The 15,505-nt window shown below is 45.7% G+C and overlaps 2 protein-coding genes across 5 annotated transcripts in view; one reads left to right on the top strand and one right to left on the bottom strand.

Annotated features, from left to right (window-relative positions):
* Nucleotides 1-901: 901 nt before the first annotated feature.
* Nucleotides 902-15,505, top strand: part of Mylk3 (myosin light chain kinase 3) — a 58,056-nt gene continuing 43,452 nt past the window's right edge. The window contains exon 1 of one of the 4 annotated variants that reach the window (XM_028893985.1): nt 902-931. Coding sequence is in view for 2 of the 4 variants with exons in the window: in XM_028893984.2 (XP_028749817.1) it covers nt 6,640-6,726 (87 nt within the window). In the remaining 2 variants the exon portion in view is untranslated. Of the gene's footprint in view, nt 932-6,578; nt 6,727-15,505 lie in introns of those variants that run through there. The other 3 variants (XM_028893986.1, XM_028893984.2, XM_028893983.2) reach the window with 3 other exon arrangements.
* On the bottom strand, nt 14,701-15,405 carry LOC114709972 (40S ribosomal protein S2-like). The gene has a single exon (XM_037206318.1). It carries the CDS (start codon nt 15,388-15,390, stop codon nt 14,701-14,703), a length of 690 nt encoding a protein of 229 aa, XP_037062213.1. The 5' UTR covers nt 15,391-15,405.

Genomic DNA, 15,505 nt, shown 5'->3' with positions numbered 1-15,505 from the left:
TCTGTGTTTCTGCTTGCAGTTCTCAGAATCTCTCTCAGGTCTCACCAGGCTTGGAGGGAATTCTCAGTGAGTAGCCCCAACCCCCAACTTTGATTTCTGGTAGTGACCTCAGCTATCAGAAATGCTGGCACCATCCGGGTTACCAGGTAAATACTGCAGTAACTTTAGTTTTCTGGATTCGATTCTGATTGACTGTTCTATGACAGATTAATAAGTAAAAGTAATGCTGCAGTTGGAAATTACAAGCGAGTTCAGTTGCTAACTATGCAACTAATCAATGGCCAGAAATAAGTAACGGGGGACTGCCCTAGACCATAGGCCCGAGTCTCAGAGAGCCAAGAATCATTTCTTCCTGTGAGTTCCGAGGGCAGTGAGGTGTGAGGCAGTGGGTCTGCTTGTGAGTTCTCATTTCTTTGCTCAGTATGAAGAGATGCTGCCACATTCCCATTAGGTCGTGCAAGGTGGATAATAGAGGAGTTAGCAACATGGCCCAGAGGAGCCCTCAGTGGGCTGGGGCCCTCAGTGGGCGGGGCCAGCTGACACATGCCACTTAGGTTTCCAAGGAGCCAAACTCCCCACTCACACATGGCTGATGCATCTGTGTCTAAATGTGGTGCTGCCAGGGCCTCTGGCCAGCTTCAGGGCAGGAAATAGAATGTCCCCTTCTTCACCAGTGAAATCGGCGTGTGCATGATTTATACTGGGGCCAGTGAGAAGGCTCAAAGGGACAGCCAGCTGAGGAAGGCAGACCAGGAGACGGCCTACACAGATCTTGTTTGGCGTTATAACTGTTGACGAGCTGCTTACCTGCCCAGGTCTAATGGCATCTGCCTGTAAGATGGAGATATTTACACATCTTACTGGAGACTTAGGAAGACGATGTTTCTGACTGGCCACTTGGACCGTGGATGAAGGCGCTATTCGAGTTCAGGTGACAAATTCACTGTGTGTTTGTGTTTTCAGCAGTGTGCTGGGTGCATGTAAACCTTCCAGAAAATGCTTTTAGAGTTTGGTTTTTAAAACAATAAAAAACTGAACAGCTTGTTGGTCTTGGATGCATACATTTGGCTTTAGTTTGACTAGGTTTGGGAAATGGCATGTGTAATTCAGAGTTCACAGAGTGGTTTTCAAACTGTTTGCTCTGATTAGTAATAGAGATGCTTAAATCATTTGAGAATGTGGTAGCTGGTGACTGTTCCCAAAGTTTACTAACTTTGTTTTGTAACAAAAAAAGAAAGGCCCAAATTAATTCTACCTTGTATGTTATGAATTGTGCAAGTCAAGAACCTTTCTTCCTAAGTTGAATGAGAGTCTATTAAAAAATAAAACAAAACAAAACAGCACAACGGATATCACGGCTCAAGCCTGCAATTCCAGTACTTGGAAGAGGACTGCTGTGTTTGACATTAATCTGGGCCACGTAGTGAGTTCCAGCCTAGCTTAGGTTGTAGAGTGGTTTAAAAAAAATATACCAACTAAAAACACAAAAATTGTTGTTCTTTCTCCCATGATTTGCCACCTTTGGAGAGTTTTGTTTGGCTGTGACCCAGCAATTGATCTCACATGTGACTACCACCCAAGATTTAAAATGTCTCCTGCATCCCAGAAGGGGCTTTGTGTCAGGCACCCTTGATCATTTCCATCCATTCCCCCAGTGACTTTACCATGGTCCTTCCTGCCTCAAGAAATTTCGTGGATAGCTGTCTCCTCACTACTTCAGTCTAAAGAGTTCTCCTTATTTTTCATCTCATCCTGTTGGATCTACCAAGCTTTCCCTGGCACCTCAACCCAAAGACAGCCCCTAAACAGACGCCCGATGTTGCCAGGCTCTTCTTGGAGTTTCGTTAGCTTGGTCTTCACTAGAATTGTCTTTCCTTGGCCCCTTTAAACTCATCCTCCAAGGCTCAGCTTAAAGCTGTTTTCTCCAGAAACTCCCCAAACCCTCTGCCTCCTCCTTCACAATGGCACTCTGTGCCTCAGTTTCCAGAGAGATGGTTGTGGTAATCCAGCCAACTGCCATGCCTTTCCTTCTCCTGACTCTGGAGACCCTTTGTTTCCTTCTACAGTTGCTTTCTGAACCCCATCCTCACTCCCTCACATGGCAGGGCTTCTTGAGGGTCTGTCAGTCATCGAACCCCAGACCTGCTTGGTGTGTTCATGTCCCCACCCTTTTCCCTGTTCTTAAGACTTTGTCACCAGGATGAGCCAGGAGCCTCTTCTCTATTCCCCGGGTCCTTCAGAGCACACATAGGTTCAGGTAAAGAGGAGAAGGGAGATGGAGGAAAGAATGTAAACAGAGGAAGATAACACTCCTTTCTATCAGACACAGGCAGGCTGGAAACACTTGCATATTGTACAGTTTTCTTTCTTTCTTTTTTTATTGTGCAGTTTCCCCCATCACACTTACGTCCTTTGCCCATATCTGTGAGTGACTGTGATGGCAAATTTGGTCATCGGTTTCACACACCTGACAGGAGGAATTGCCTCCATCAGATTGGCTTGTCGGGCATTTCTGTGGGGGCAGTGTTTTGATGGCTAATTAATGCAGTAGGGCCCAGTTCACTGTGGTGGTGCCACCCCTCAGTAAGTGGACGGGGGCTATGGAAGAAAAGTAACTGAACAAGCTATGGGAGCAAGCCAATATGAAGTGCTTCCCCATGGTTCTCCTTCCTACCTTGCCTTGTCTTCCTTCAGTGATGACTGTAACCTGTAAGCAGAAATAAACCCTTTACTCCCACAGATGAGTTTTGATCATGCTATTTATCACAACAGCATAAAGAGAATTAGGGCAGAAATAGGCACCTAGAGTTGGGGGTTGCTGTAATGGACCTGTTGCTTTGAGGGAGGATTGCAGAAATGTTTGAAGATTTAGGCTGGAAAAGCCATTGCTCCCTCAGGACCTAATGAACTGTCATGGGAACTTGAAGATGATGCTGCGGGCAATGCTACTTAGGGAAGCTTGGTTCATGAAGTCTTAGAGGGAAGTTTGAAAGTCCCTTAAAGAATCTACCAGGGCCGTTGGTGTGCTATTTTGAATGAAGAACCTGTGGTGTTTGGTCCTTGGGGGCTGAAGAATGAGGTGTGGTTAACAAGAGACCAGCACCACTGGTGAGACTGGAACTATCAAGGCTGGTTAGCCAGGCCTGAAATGCCAGCTGCAATAAACGAGAGACTGGAGTCTCTGAGGGGAAATCTTCTGGGAAGTATTTCCTCAGGGTCAGCACATAGAAGCTGTGGTCCGGAGGGGGCCAGGGCTGCATTTCAAGAGGAGTCAAACTTGGTAATGTGAAGAGTCTCCCACATGGTACTGGTTTTGAGGGCATGAGGGGGTCATGGAGAGCAGCTGAGACTCAGCACCATGTGGCAGGGTTGGAGTCCCTGCAGAGAGCCAGAATGCCATTGCTGAAAGTGCTACCTCGGTTGCAGAGGAGACACCAGAAAAATAGAGAGCCAGGGACGTCTACCAAAGACAGCAACAAGTGTGGAGTAGAATCAGCTTGAGCCTACCAGACAACATGTATGCATTGCTGATTGCAGATATGTGGGACTGTCCAAGTCCTTGGATCTCAGAACTGTGAGTCCCAGACACTGGACACAGCTTTTTACACTGTTAGGGTTTGGTTTTGCTTGGATCTCATTGTAACTGTGCCCTGGTTCTGCCCTGTAGGGATAAAAAAGCATATAACTTATTTTGAATTTTACAGGAGTCCACAGTAAGGAGAATTTGGATTTTTAAAAGAGACATTGGATTTTTCTTTTGTTTCGTTTTGTTTTTTTGTTTTTCAAGACAGGGTTTCTCTGTGTAGCTTTGTGCCTTTCCTAGAACTCCCTCTGTAGTCCAGGCTGGCTTCAAAATCACAGAGATTCACCTGCCTCTGCTTTCCGAGTGCTGGGATTAAAGGCGTGCACCAGCAACCGCCCGGCTGAGACATTGGATTTTTAAAGTGTTGAAATTTTAAAAGATTGAGTGACTTTTGAAATTGTACTATGCTTTATATTGTGACATCAATATGAGAGCTTGGGGACAAGGAAAAGTTTTGATTTAACAGTGGTGTGTTTGTGTGTCAGGTTGGAGAGGGGTGGATTTGTGATGGCTAACCACCCCTTGGCTGTCAGCTTGACACACCTGGGAAGGGGATACCTGAACTGAGAAATTACCCTCATCATCAGACTGGCTTGTGGCCATGTCTGTGGAGCATTTTCTTCATTGCTAACTGAGGCAGGAGGACCCAGTCCACTCTGGGGCAGGTGGGTCTGAGCTGTTTGAGAAAGGCAGCTGAGCAGGCAGAGGAGGCAGAGCAGTAAGCAGCGCTCCTTCACTGGTTTCGGCTTCTAGCTCCTGCCTTGGTTTCCCTCCGTAATGTACTATAACTTGTAAGCTGAAATAAACCCTGTCTTCCTCAAGTTGCTTTTGGTCACTGTTTTATCACCCTTCATCTGTTGTTCTGCTGTGTGACCCTTACTCCCATCCAGACTTTTGGGATTTCTTGTGGCACAAGGAGAACTCGGAGCTCAAAGTAAATACAGCCAAGGAGCTTAAATATGGTTGCAATTAAGATCATTTAATATCAAAGGTCTAAAGGTCTTACTCTGACTAGTCCTAACACATGAGATAAGGTCTTCAAGCAATGTGTGTGTGTGGGGGGGTGGCATGTAGAGGTCTACAGAAACTCTCCCCTCTACAGTGAACACTAACTTCAGGGATACAGAGGCCCAGCTCCCCACCAGCTCGCTATGAGCCTCCTCAAGAGTCAGAGATGCTAATCCCTCTTCCTCAGCTGAGCAGCAAGCGTGAGGAAGCACGTGTGAAAACACACCACAGATAGACGCTCCCTGGTGGTGTGAGCTGGCTGGAGGATAAACCAGGCAATTGCTAGCATGGAACTGGTTGGCCTGGTTCTCACTTATGAATTTATTTGGGTTTTCTGGATTGGCAGTTGGCAAATACAGCCCTCTAGAGACAACTGCAGATTCCAGATAGACAGGAGGAAGTTTTAGACTTCTAGATGATTGCCTAAATTTAAATTGAAGTTCTTCTGTGTACTTTAGAAATCTCCTTGATTCTTGCAAGCCTGAATTTGTCTTTAAACCCAAGGATAACAGCTCCTACCTCCTACCCCTGTTGGGAGGGCAAATAGGGTCATCTATCTAGCGATCTTGCACGAATGCCTGGCACATGAAAGTGCTAGTGTCTGCCAGTCCTAAAATGCATGTGCTTTTCAGTAAATGATGAATAAGTACATAAATTACTTACTACTATTCATCTGGAGTAGTTCCTGGTGGTGGTTTTTGTTTTTTTTCCAGTGTCAGGCTAATTCCGTCTGACCTTGCTGAGGCAGGGAGCTATTTCGCTGGGGATGCAGGGAGGAAGGAAAAGAAACAAGAGGGTCTCAGCCGGGGCTCAGGTGACCCAGTGCAGCAGACTGGAGGCAAATGTCCCAACACCAAAGGGCTGGAGGGGACCGCCACACCCAGGCGAGGTCAGCCCAGGGGCCCCTCCCACTCTGCCTCCTCAGAGGAGCCAGCCTGGTCAGGGTCCTGTTTCTGGATTCATCCTGTCAGGATTTGGGACTGCTTCAATTCTCTTTCTGAGGTTGCTATGATGAGCCAAGTGATAGACTTTTTTTTTTTTTTTTTTTTTTTTCTGTGAAAGAATTAGCAACCAATCTTGGTATTTGGGAGTCCCTGAATTTCAGCCCTTCCTTACACCCCCAAATGACTGTGAGAGCTGAGACTATGGAACACAGGCCAGTCTGACCTCTCTAGCTGCCCCTGAGGTCTCTCAACCCACAGAACAGGTGGGGTGTTCCATGATCTCTCTAAAGTCATCAGTTTAGTCATCTGGTTCTGTCTTTGCCAGTCACCTGCTGGGTGAGCTCCAGAAACACCCTTCCCCTCTCTGGTCCTTAGATTTTCCATCGGAAAACCAAGGGAGATGACCTGGACCATCTGAAGTTTCTCTTGCCTCCACACGGTACTCTGGGAAAGAACTGACTCCTTGGCACATCATGTAGCAGATGCCTAGAGTCACTGCCTTCTCCCAACGGCAGTGTGCCCGAGTTCTTATGGAATCTATAGTTATGGCTTCCCGAGTCCCTTTATTTGGGAAGGTAACTGTTGGAGCCTCCTAGCCCAGAGGTGATCAATTAGACTCCCAGCCAGAGTGTGAGCAGCCCTGTAGAAGAAAATGAGAGCCCCTGACCCATTCTGGTGCTGGTTGGGACCTTCTCTGACCCGGAAAGTTGAAGACAAGGATTCCCAGTTCATCTAGGCCCGCACCAGATTCTGATTTGAGTGTTTGAAGTCAGCTCAGCTCAGCCCCAGGCCTCCCTCCCTCCCCGCTCTTTGGTAGGCGTGATGTTTGTTTCACAAGTAGACAGTCTGCTAAGTGTTGCAGGAAGTGGGGCCCCCTGGGAAGGCAGATACAGCCCAGCAAAGCAGATAACTGAGTGAAGCCTCTGGAAGCTTCTGGGGCCTGGACAGGGTCAAAGATAAGCGGAAATACCAGGCTTATCGCTAAGCCCGAGCTCTTCCAGAGAAGTCACCCCAGCCAACCAGCCCACCTCATTCCCAGGGCTCCACATAGTTGGGCAACATCTCCAGGCAAAGTAAACACGACTTGGCCACTGTGGCCACAGGATGGGAACTCTGTGCCCTGTCCCAGCACTGTGCAGGCCCGGCACCAGAGGCCAGCAGCGGGCATCAGATTACACCCAGATATTTGCGGTAAGAGTGGCGTCAAGCCATTATGCTTTGATGTTAGAGTCTGAGGAACAATTGGTAAGGTCGCAGAACTAAAGGAGACAATGACAATTGTTCCCAAGGCTTAGGTCCTTTCGGACAAAGAAATGTAGTCAATAGAAAACTTTGATTGATGGGTACAGTCTGTGGATAGCCATCTTGAGCCTCCCAAGCCACTAGCGGGGTGTAAAGGACAGGCAATGTCAACTGTCAACTAACCCTCCAGCGGGCACTGGACTCTGTGGATTTCTGGGACCGATTTCCATTTGCTTTACTTTCTTGACTAAGCTTGGCTCTGCAGAGGACGTGTCTGTGTGTTCTAAGCATGTCGTCTAATGCTGCATGTGGGAGGCACAGGGAGGTGTAGGGCAGACTGACCGGAGACTGCAGAAATGTGCTCTCTGCCTGTATCCATCACTGCCTTCTGGGCTGACAGCTTTGGGCAGACGGTGGCGATGGCAGTTTTAATCTCTACAATTTAGAAGGACTAGCCGTGTGCTAGACACTGTGCAGGTATTGTACTGACATCCATTGTCAACCACACTGCAGGGCGAGCCTCCTGTGAGGAGGAACCCCTGTGAGGAGGAACCCCTGTGAGGAGGAACCCCTGTGAGGAGGAATGCTGAGGGTGACCCGGTGAAGTAGTTTCCACACCTGCAGCAGTCTCTGTGGCATTTGTGAGGGGCACTCTCCGACCACTGGCTTCCTTCTCTTGGAAAAAATCTCAATATTATGATTTTGTTAGAGTAGGACCCATCTCTGCCATATACAATATTGTTATGAATATACAAAAAGGAGGGGTGTCCTGTGTTCTCTTTCTTGAGCTCCCCCACAACAGGACCTCTTTTCCCCCACAGACAACCGTGGACAATTTTCAGCTGTTTTGGTTTGTTTGCTTGTTTTTTGTTGTGTTTTAATTGTGTTTTGGTTTTAGTTTTTCGAGACAGGGTTTCTCAGTGTAGCCCTAGCTATCCTAGAACTCTCGTTGTAGCCCAGGCTGGCCAGGAACTCACAGAGATCCACCTGCTTCTGCCTCCTGAGTGCTGGGATTAAAGGCATGTGCCACCATGACTGGCTCAGCTGTTTTTTTTATTTGCACACCGCACCCCCCCCCCCCCCGCCATATTTGTGTTGTTAGTTCCATCCCTGAACTTCCTCTTAGATAAATGGACAGGACCTTTCTCACTCAGGCTTTCAAGCTCATTCTAAAAGTTGATACATTTCTGGTTTTGCATAATAAAGTATTTACTTTATTAGGGCTGTATATATTCATTGATAAATCAGTGATTGTACTTGAACATCATTCTTTCTTGTAAGACTTTTTCGGGGTTTCTTTTTCTGTTTGTTCTCTATTTGCCATGCCTGCCAACCATCAGGCTAACTGCTGAATACTTCCGATGTGTCAATCACTGATAAACAATGTAAGGTTCAGCATTCTCCTGCAACCTTCCACAACTCCATGAGATACACACAGAGGTATTTTTCTTATGTCACAGAAGAGGCAAGAATGGCAGACTCAGAAGTTAGGTAACCCTTGGCCGTTCTAGCTAATAACTGGGAGACTGAGAGAGGTAGGAGTTAAATCCAGCCATTCTGACTCTAGGGCACAAGCTCTTAACATTTCTCACATATCTCAGGACTGGGAGCCTAGCTCAGAGGTAAAAGGCTTGCGTAGCATGTGCAAATAAATCACTCCTCCAATCCCCAACAACCAAACAAAAACTCTGTGTGTGTGTGTGTGTGTGTGTGTGTGTGTGTGTGTGTGTGTGTTGCCTAGCATGCATGTGCAAATCACTCCCCCAACCCTCTAACAACAACAAAACAAAAACAGCGGTAGGGGGAGGGGAGGGATGGGACTGTTTGCTGGATTTTGAGACAAAGGTTCACGTTCTTCATGTAGCTTCAAGCTTGAACTGTTGATCCTCCTGCCGCTGCTTCGGTCACAGGCGCCGGCTGCCACACCTAGAGCTATTTTACATCAGTTTCCTGCTCCCTTAGAGTCATCCTTTGGGGGGATTCCTCATTTCCTGTTTCAACTTCAAGACTGTGTTGAACCTGTTTTTTTTTTTCCCTACTTGGACCAGAATTCAGCTCTACAGCAGCTCCCTAGGGAGGGGGCAGTGAGAAAAGGAAGCTAAAGTGTCCCTGGTTCTACATCTTTGCGAGCTGCAGATCTCTTAGGCAAGGGTGCAGTGTAGTCAAAATTCTGAAGGGAAACACTTCCTGACCTAGAAGTCTAGGTTCTGCCCAACTGTCTTCTGGTATCCAGTCGTCAGGATGAGAAGTCTAAGTTCAGTTGTTCCTTGTGGGGTTTTGTTTTGTTTTCTTCTCTCTCTCTCTCTCTCTCTCTCTCTCTCTCTCTCTCTCTCTCTCTCTCTCTCTCTCTCTCTCTCTCTCTCAGAGATAGGGTTTCTCTGTGTAGCTTTGGAGCCTTTCTTGGAATTCACTCTGTAGCCCAGGATGACCTTGAACTCACAGAGATCCGCCTGCCTCTGGGATTAAAGTTGTGTGCCACCACCGCCCCGCATGTTGGCTTTTTTGTTTTTTTTTTTTTTGTTTGTTTGTTTTTTTCAATTTGGATGACAAAAATTTATTGTAATCAAGCTGCTACCCATCAACCAGGGCTGCAGAACAGACTCCAGAGCTGAACTGCCACCCCGAGCCAGAATGTTTTAAGCCTGAAAACCACAAACATCTGTGGCAAGTTACAGTTACATTTTCCACCAATCAGGATTCAGGGATAGGAGACTTTCCTAGGAACATTGTTCTGCGGTACACTTACGTTGTTCTCATTGGTTGGTTTACTCAAGTGTGGTGGGGTGGCTTGCCCGGCATGGTTTTGTTTTCTAATTTCTGGGAGCTTTTATTTACCTTTTAATTAAAATTTTATTTTATTTTAAAGTGTGTGTGTGTGTGTGTGTGTGTGTGTGTGTGTGTGTGTGTCTGACTCTTTGGAGCTGGAGTTACAGGCTGTGGGGTCGACTGGTCCTGGGTGCTGGTCCTCTGGAAAGGCAGTACAGACTCCTAGCCACTGGGCCACCTCTGCCATGGAACTGCACGATGACCACAGTACTTGTTTGATAAGTCCCTGAAACCCCAGTTAATTAGAAGTGACGCTAGGGGAGATACATAGTCTAATAGATTTGTTTCTTTCCTTAAACATTTTTTATTTTATTTTATGCGTGTGGGTGTTTTTGCCTGCATGTGGTCTGTGCACTACATATGGGCCTTGTCTCCAAGGAGGCCAGAAGAGGGAGTCAGATCTTCTGGACCTGGAGTTACAGATGTTGTGGGCACTGGAAATTGAACCCAGGTCCCCTGGAAGAGCAGGCAGTGTTTTTTTTTTTTTTTTTTTTTTTTTTTAAGATTTATGTATTTATTTTATGTATATAAGTGCTCTATTGACTTTTTGCTAGAAAAAGGCATAGATCCCACTATAGATGGTTGTGAGCCCCCATGTGGTTGCTGGGAATTGAACTCAAAACCTCTAGAAGAGCAACCAGTGCTCTTAACTGCTGAGCTGTCTTTCCAGCTGGTTTTCCTTCTTTCTTTTCTTTTCTTTCTTTTTTTTAAGTTTCTACATTTTATTTATTTTTTTCTATTATCAGCTTGATAGAGTACAAATTCTTATCCTAATAGTGAAATGTTTCACTGAAGCTTGCCCAGTAATTGAGTAAAACCAAAACTTACTATAAACCACAGTCATCCTAGGGTCCCCCCTACTATGTAGCCTCCCTGGTTCTGTGGGTTGCAGTCTGATTGTTCTTTGCTTTATTTCTAGAATCCACTTATGAGTGAGTACATACCATGTTTGTCCTTCTGGGTTTGGGTTACCTCACTCAGGATGATTTTTTCTAGTTCCATCCATTTGCCAGGCAGTGTTTTTTAACCACAGAGCCATCTCTCCAATTCCTCTTTTTGCTTCTTATGCATATTTCTTCATTTTTATTTTTTTGTATTTTTTAATTTTAAGTTATATTTATCTGTTTCTTATTGATTGATTAATCTGTGTGCATTTGTATGTCCATGTGTGTCTGCACTCAAATGCCATGGCACACATGTGAAAGTCAGAAGACAACTTGTAGGAGTTTGTTCTTTCACTATGTGTGTTCTGGGGCTCGAACTCCGGTGGCCAGTCTTGGCAGCAGGGGCCTTGACCCACTGAGCCCTCTCACGGACCCTGTGTCTTTATTTTTAGTGCCACTGTCTGAGATAATATCTTTAAAACTTTCAAGATTTATTTTCTTTTATGTGTACAGGTGTTTTGCCTGCATATATGTATGTGTACCTTATGCCCACAGAGAGAAGAGGGTACCAGATCCCCTGAAACTGGAGTTAACTATCCCCTGAGATAGTATCTTAACTTTCTTTTGTAATCCCTATTTTTGTAGTTTTAAAATTTAGTGCTCATATTTTTAATTTTCTCCATTATTTGCATCCTATCCTTTCCATAGCCCTCTTCTAATTGCCGGAGCAGACAGCCTTCCACATGTTTTTGACTATAAATGACAGCCATTTAGAATTATTGTTTCTCATAGTCTTTGTCTCCTCCTTGATTTTATTTCTTTATTTGTTAATTGTCTATTTGCATTGGGACGCTTTCTTTGAATACCTGGTGATCTTTTTTGTCTCTGTGTATTTCAGAATATGGCACTAAAAACTGAGTGGCTGAGGCCTTGCTTTGTTTTGCTGAAGATCATCTGGGGGTGGTTTCCAAGGGGCCCTCTCTATTCCAGTGCATAGAACTCTTGTGCTGCAGGCCCTTGCATGTCCCTAGAAGCAGGCTCATTGTCGGGGCTACAGTCTCCTAGCTGTGCCTTCTCTGTGCGGAGATGTGGGGAACAGTGAACTGTGAATGAATCTCTTGGTGCCGCTGTTTACACTGATGGGTGTCAGTGACTCAAGGCTCAGAGTCGGTCTGATTTGATTCCACAATGTGGGGTGACAGATGCCAGGAAGTCAGTGCCAATCAACCCTTGGTGGCCAATTTTAAGCAACTAAGGTATGAAAGGAGTGGTTCTTAGGTCGACTATACCCGGAGTCCAAGCTGTTGGCATTGTGAATGACGTTCTAGTGTCTCAGGGATCCATTGCTGTTCCTTTGTCAGAAGTTGTACTTCTGCAGCATGATAAAGGACAATAATTAGCCATAAAACTTTCTAGAAACACCACTGAAGAGCAAATAGTTCTGTAGACAGTTCATATACAATAGTTATAAAGCTTAGCCGCAGGGCCAGATAGGCAGCTCAGTGGTGAAGAGCAGTACATCCTGCTCTTGTAGAGGATCTGAGTTCAAGTCAAACGGTTCACAAGCAACTGTAACTCCAGCTCCAGGGAATCTGACACCTCTGGCCTCCACCAACATCTGTATCCAAGCACACATATCTTCTTTCCTACAGATCTTATGTTAGAAAAAAAAAAAAAAAAAGCTTAACAAGAACACAGTGATCAAGAGCAAATGTTTTCTCAGAACATTAACAGACAACAGGTGTGAAATTTACAGAAACCACCAAGAGTAAAACTAACTTGAATATTAAGTACTATTTGTAGAGTTATAAGTGTTCATTATCTTTTAATCACCAGGAGGCCCAGTGTGGGGGCCAATGTTAGGGCCTGTGTGCTTGCCTTTCCTGAGGAACATATTCTTAATACAGGTATGAATTATTTTAGTTAGGGTTTCTATTGCTGCCATGAAACACCATGACCAAAAAGCAAGTTAGGGAGGAAACGGTTTATTTAGTTTACATGTTCATCACTGAAGGAAGTCAAGACAGGAACTTGCACAGGGCAGGAACCTGAAGGTAGGAGCTGATACAGAGACCATGGAGGGATGCTGCTTACTGACTTGTTCCTCGTGGCTTGCTCAGCCTGCTTTCTTATAGAACCCAGGACTACCTACCCAGGGGTGGCACCACTGTGGGGCATTTACCCACCAGCCCCACAGTTCCCCAGAGTTTTCTTGAGTGGGAGCAGCAGGAAATATTAGAAGGATTTAGATTGTGGAGATAAACAGAAAATAAAGAATAGCCACTAGAGGGCCTGGAACCTATTCCAATGGGCCCTGACTGTCTCTGCCCCAGGGTATTTATAGAGACACCAAGGGGTGGAGCAAAAGACCTCCTCCCCCAGCACAGCCAAGTGCAGACCATCTCAGACACCTGCACTCAGGCCCGTGGTCCTAATCATCCTTCTCTATGCGGACCTCCTGGGTAAATCCACAAGGAACCTGAAAACAGGCTCCCACACATCACCAACAGTGGACTGGGCCCTCCTCAAATAATCATTAATTAAGAAAATTCCTTACAGCCAGCTCTTAAGGAGGCATTTTCTCAATTGATGGTCCCTCCTCTCAGATGACTCTAGCTTGTGTCAAGTTGACATAAAACTAGCCAGCACAGGAATACACAAAGCCTGGATAAGGTTAGCATCCCTAACAATTCTATTTTATAGACTATCATCTTTGTAAGGTGTTTCCTAAAGCTTTGTATCGTAGACTGCTTATAGAGTACGTATATAAGACAGCCAGAACAACTAGCTCCACGATATGTAAGAGTTATATGGAGGTTTTTTTAACATATGAAGCCAGCTTCTCCTATGGAAGTGAGATTCAGAATTTTTCTCTCAGCAGGGCAATGGGGGCTACAACACTGCCTAAATTTTTAGATCTCTTACAGGCTTATGGGACAGGGTTAGTTGTTACAAATAGATCATGTACAAGTGTCTCTCGAATAAAATAAAAAACACTGTCAGGACAAGCAGCTATTCACCAGGCTTTCAAACAGCAAGATTGTCCAGGTGGAAGATTTTTCTCGGATGTTGTTTAAGCTTCCTAAGTGGGCAGCATTACATGTACGATGAAGCCTTTTTCACAGAGGGTGGGCAGAATCTCCTTGGTTCATCATTATCCATTTTAAGCAGAAACTGACTCAGTTTCAGGAGTCAGTAGGGAACTACAGGAAGTAAAGAAAACCATTCGGAAGGTATAACACAGAATGTGCCAGGATTCCCTTTAAAGAGCCAAGTTAGGTAGAGCTTGTGGATGGGAGACACTGTCTTGTCAGTCCTCCATAATCCACGCCCCTCATGTTCTGTCTTTCTTTCTCACCTGGGGTGCCGCTGTGGGCTGCCTTGCATTTCTCCATGCTTGGCTTAGCTTGGCTACAGGCCGAGGGGAAACAGGACCCCACTCTGGCCTGATGTGATGCTGCTTGGGCTGACCATGGCTGCAGCTGTTGTCTCTCCCTCAGCCACATCTTAAATGAATCTGCATTTTGGTAAGGTAATTTCCCAAGCAGCCCAAGTCTGAAGCATAAGTAATTTTTTTTTTTTTTTTGGTTTTTCGAGACAGGGTTTCTGTGTAGCTCTGTGGGCCTTTCCTGGAACTTACTTGATAGCCCAGGCTGGCCTCAAACTCACAGAGATCTGCCTGGCTCTGCCTCCCGAGTGCTGGGATTAAAGGTGTGTGCCACCATCACCCAGCTATAATTTTTTTTAAACTAAATATCAAATCTCATCTTTTAGGTTAAATATAAAATGTTATTAAGAACAGAACAATGGACTTCAGGTTTAAAATATCCTAAGATGGCATAACTATCTATGCTGCAGACTGCCTTGTGATTTTCCCAGGTCTCCAACAAACAAATGCTGTACGAGCCAGCACCCAAATTATTTTAAAATAATCGCCCACATTGTAAGAGCCAAGAAACAGCATAGTCTGCTTCCTCAGCATTCTCGTGATTCTGGACGGTTGATGACATAGTCATCATAGTCATTTCCAGAAAGGAAAAACAAAATTTAAATGTATTTTGGGCATCAATAGATGCCCACTTTAAATCTCGAAAGATTGAATTACATCTAATTTTTAACTCACAAGTATTTTTTAAAGACCTTTACAAATTTCAAAGTGTTAACAAATATATAAACAGATTTAATTCACTTTATTTTTCTTGTATAAAAACCTTTATATGGTGGCCACAGCTGGAGCCTGGGTTCTCTGAACAGAGATTCTGGTGTGGGTTTTAGCAAGGTGGTTAGTGAATTCCTGATAAGGAGACTTGGTGAACACTGTCTCTTTCCAGAGGTCTGGGGTCAGGTAGCAGTAGGTCTTGGAGATGGCATCAACGGTGGCTTTGACAAAGTTGCCCGGGGTGGCAGTGCAGCCCCTGGCTGACGTGTAGCGGTCATCAACACCGGCCATCATCAGTAGCTTCTTAGGCACAGGAGCAGAGACGATGCCAGTGCCCCTGGGGGCAGGGATGAGACGCACCAACACAGAGCCACAGCGGCCTGTCACTTTGCACGGGACAGTGTGGGGCTTGCCAATCTTGTTCCCCCAGTGGCCTCTCCGCACAGGGACAATGGACAGCTTGGCCAAGATGATGGCCCCTCGGATGGCAGTGGCTACTTCCTTGGAGCACTTAACACCAAGACCAACATGACCATTGTAGTTCCCAATAGCGACAAAAGCCTTGAACCTGGTCCGCTGGCCAACCCAAGTCTGCTTCTGCACTGGCATGATCTTTAGGACCTCATCCTTTAGGGATGCGCCCAGGAAAAAGTCAATGATCTTGGATTCCTTAGTGGGCAGGGAGAACAGGTAGATCTCCTCCAGGGACTTGATCTTCATGTCTTTAACCAGGCGGCCCAGCATGGTGACGGGGATCCACTCCTTGTCTTCAGCTTTACCTCCACCAGCCCTGCGGCCTTGACCATGGCCACATATCTCACACACACACACACACACACACACACACACACACACACAC

This window comes from Peromyscus leucopus, chromosome 5 (genome assembly GCF_004664715.2).
Source record: "Peromyscus leucopus breed LL Stock chromosome 5, UCI_PerLeu_2.1, whole genome shotgun sequence".
Lineage (NCBI taxonomy): Eukaryota > Metazoa > Chordata > Mammalia > Rodentia > Cricetidae > Peromyscus > Peromyscus leucopus.
The sequence above is the reverse complement of the archived record's forward strand: the minus strand, read 5'-3'. Positions and strand labels throughout refer to the sequence as shown.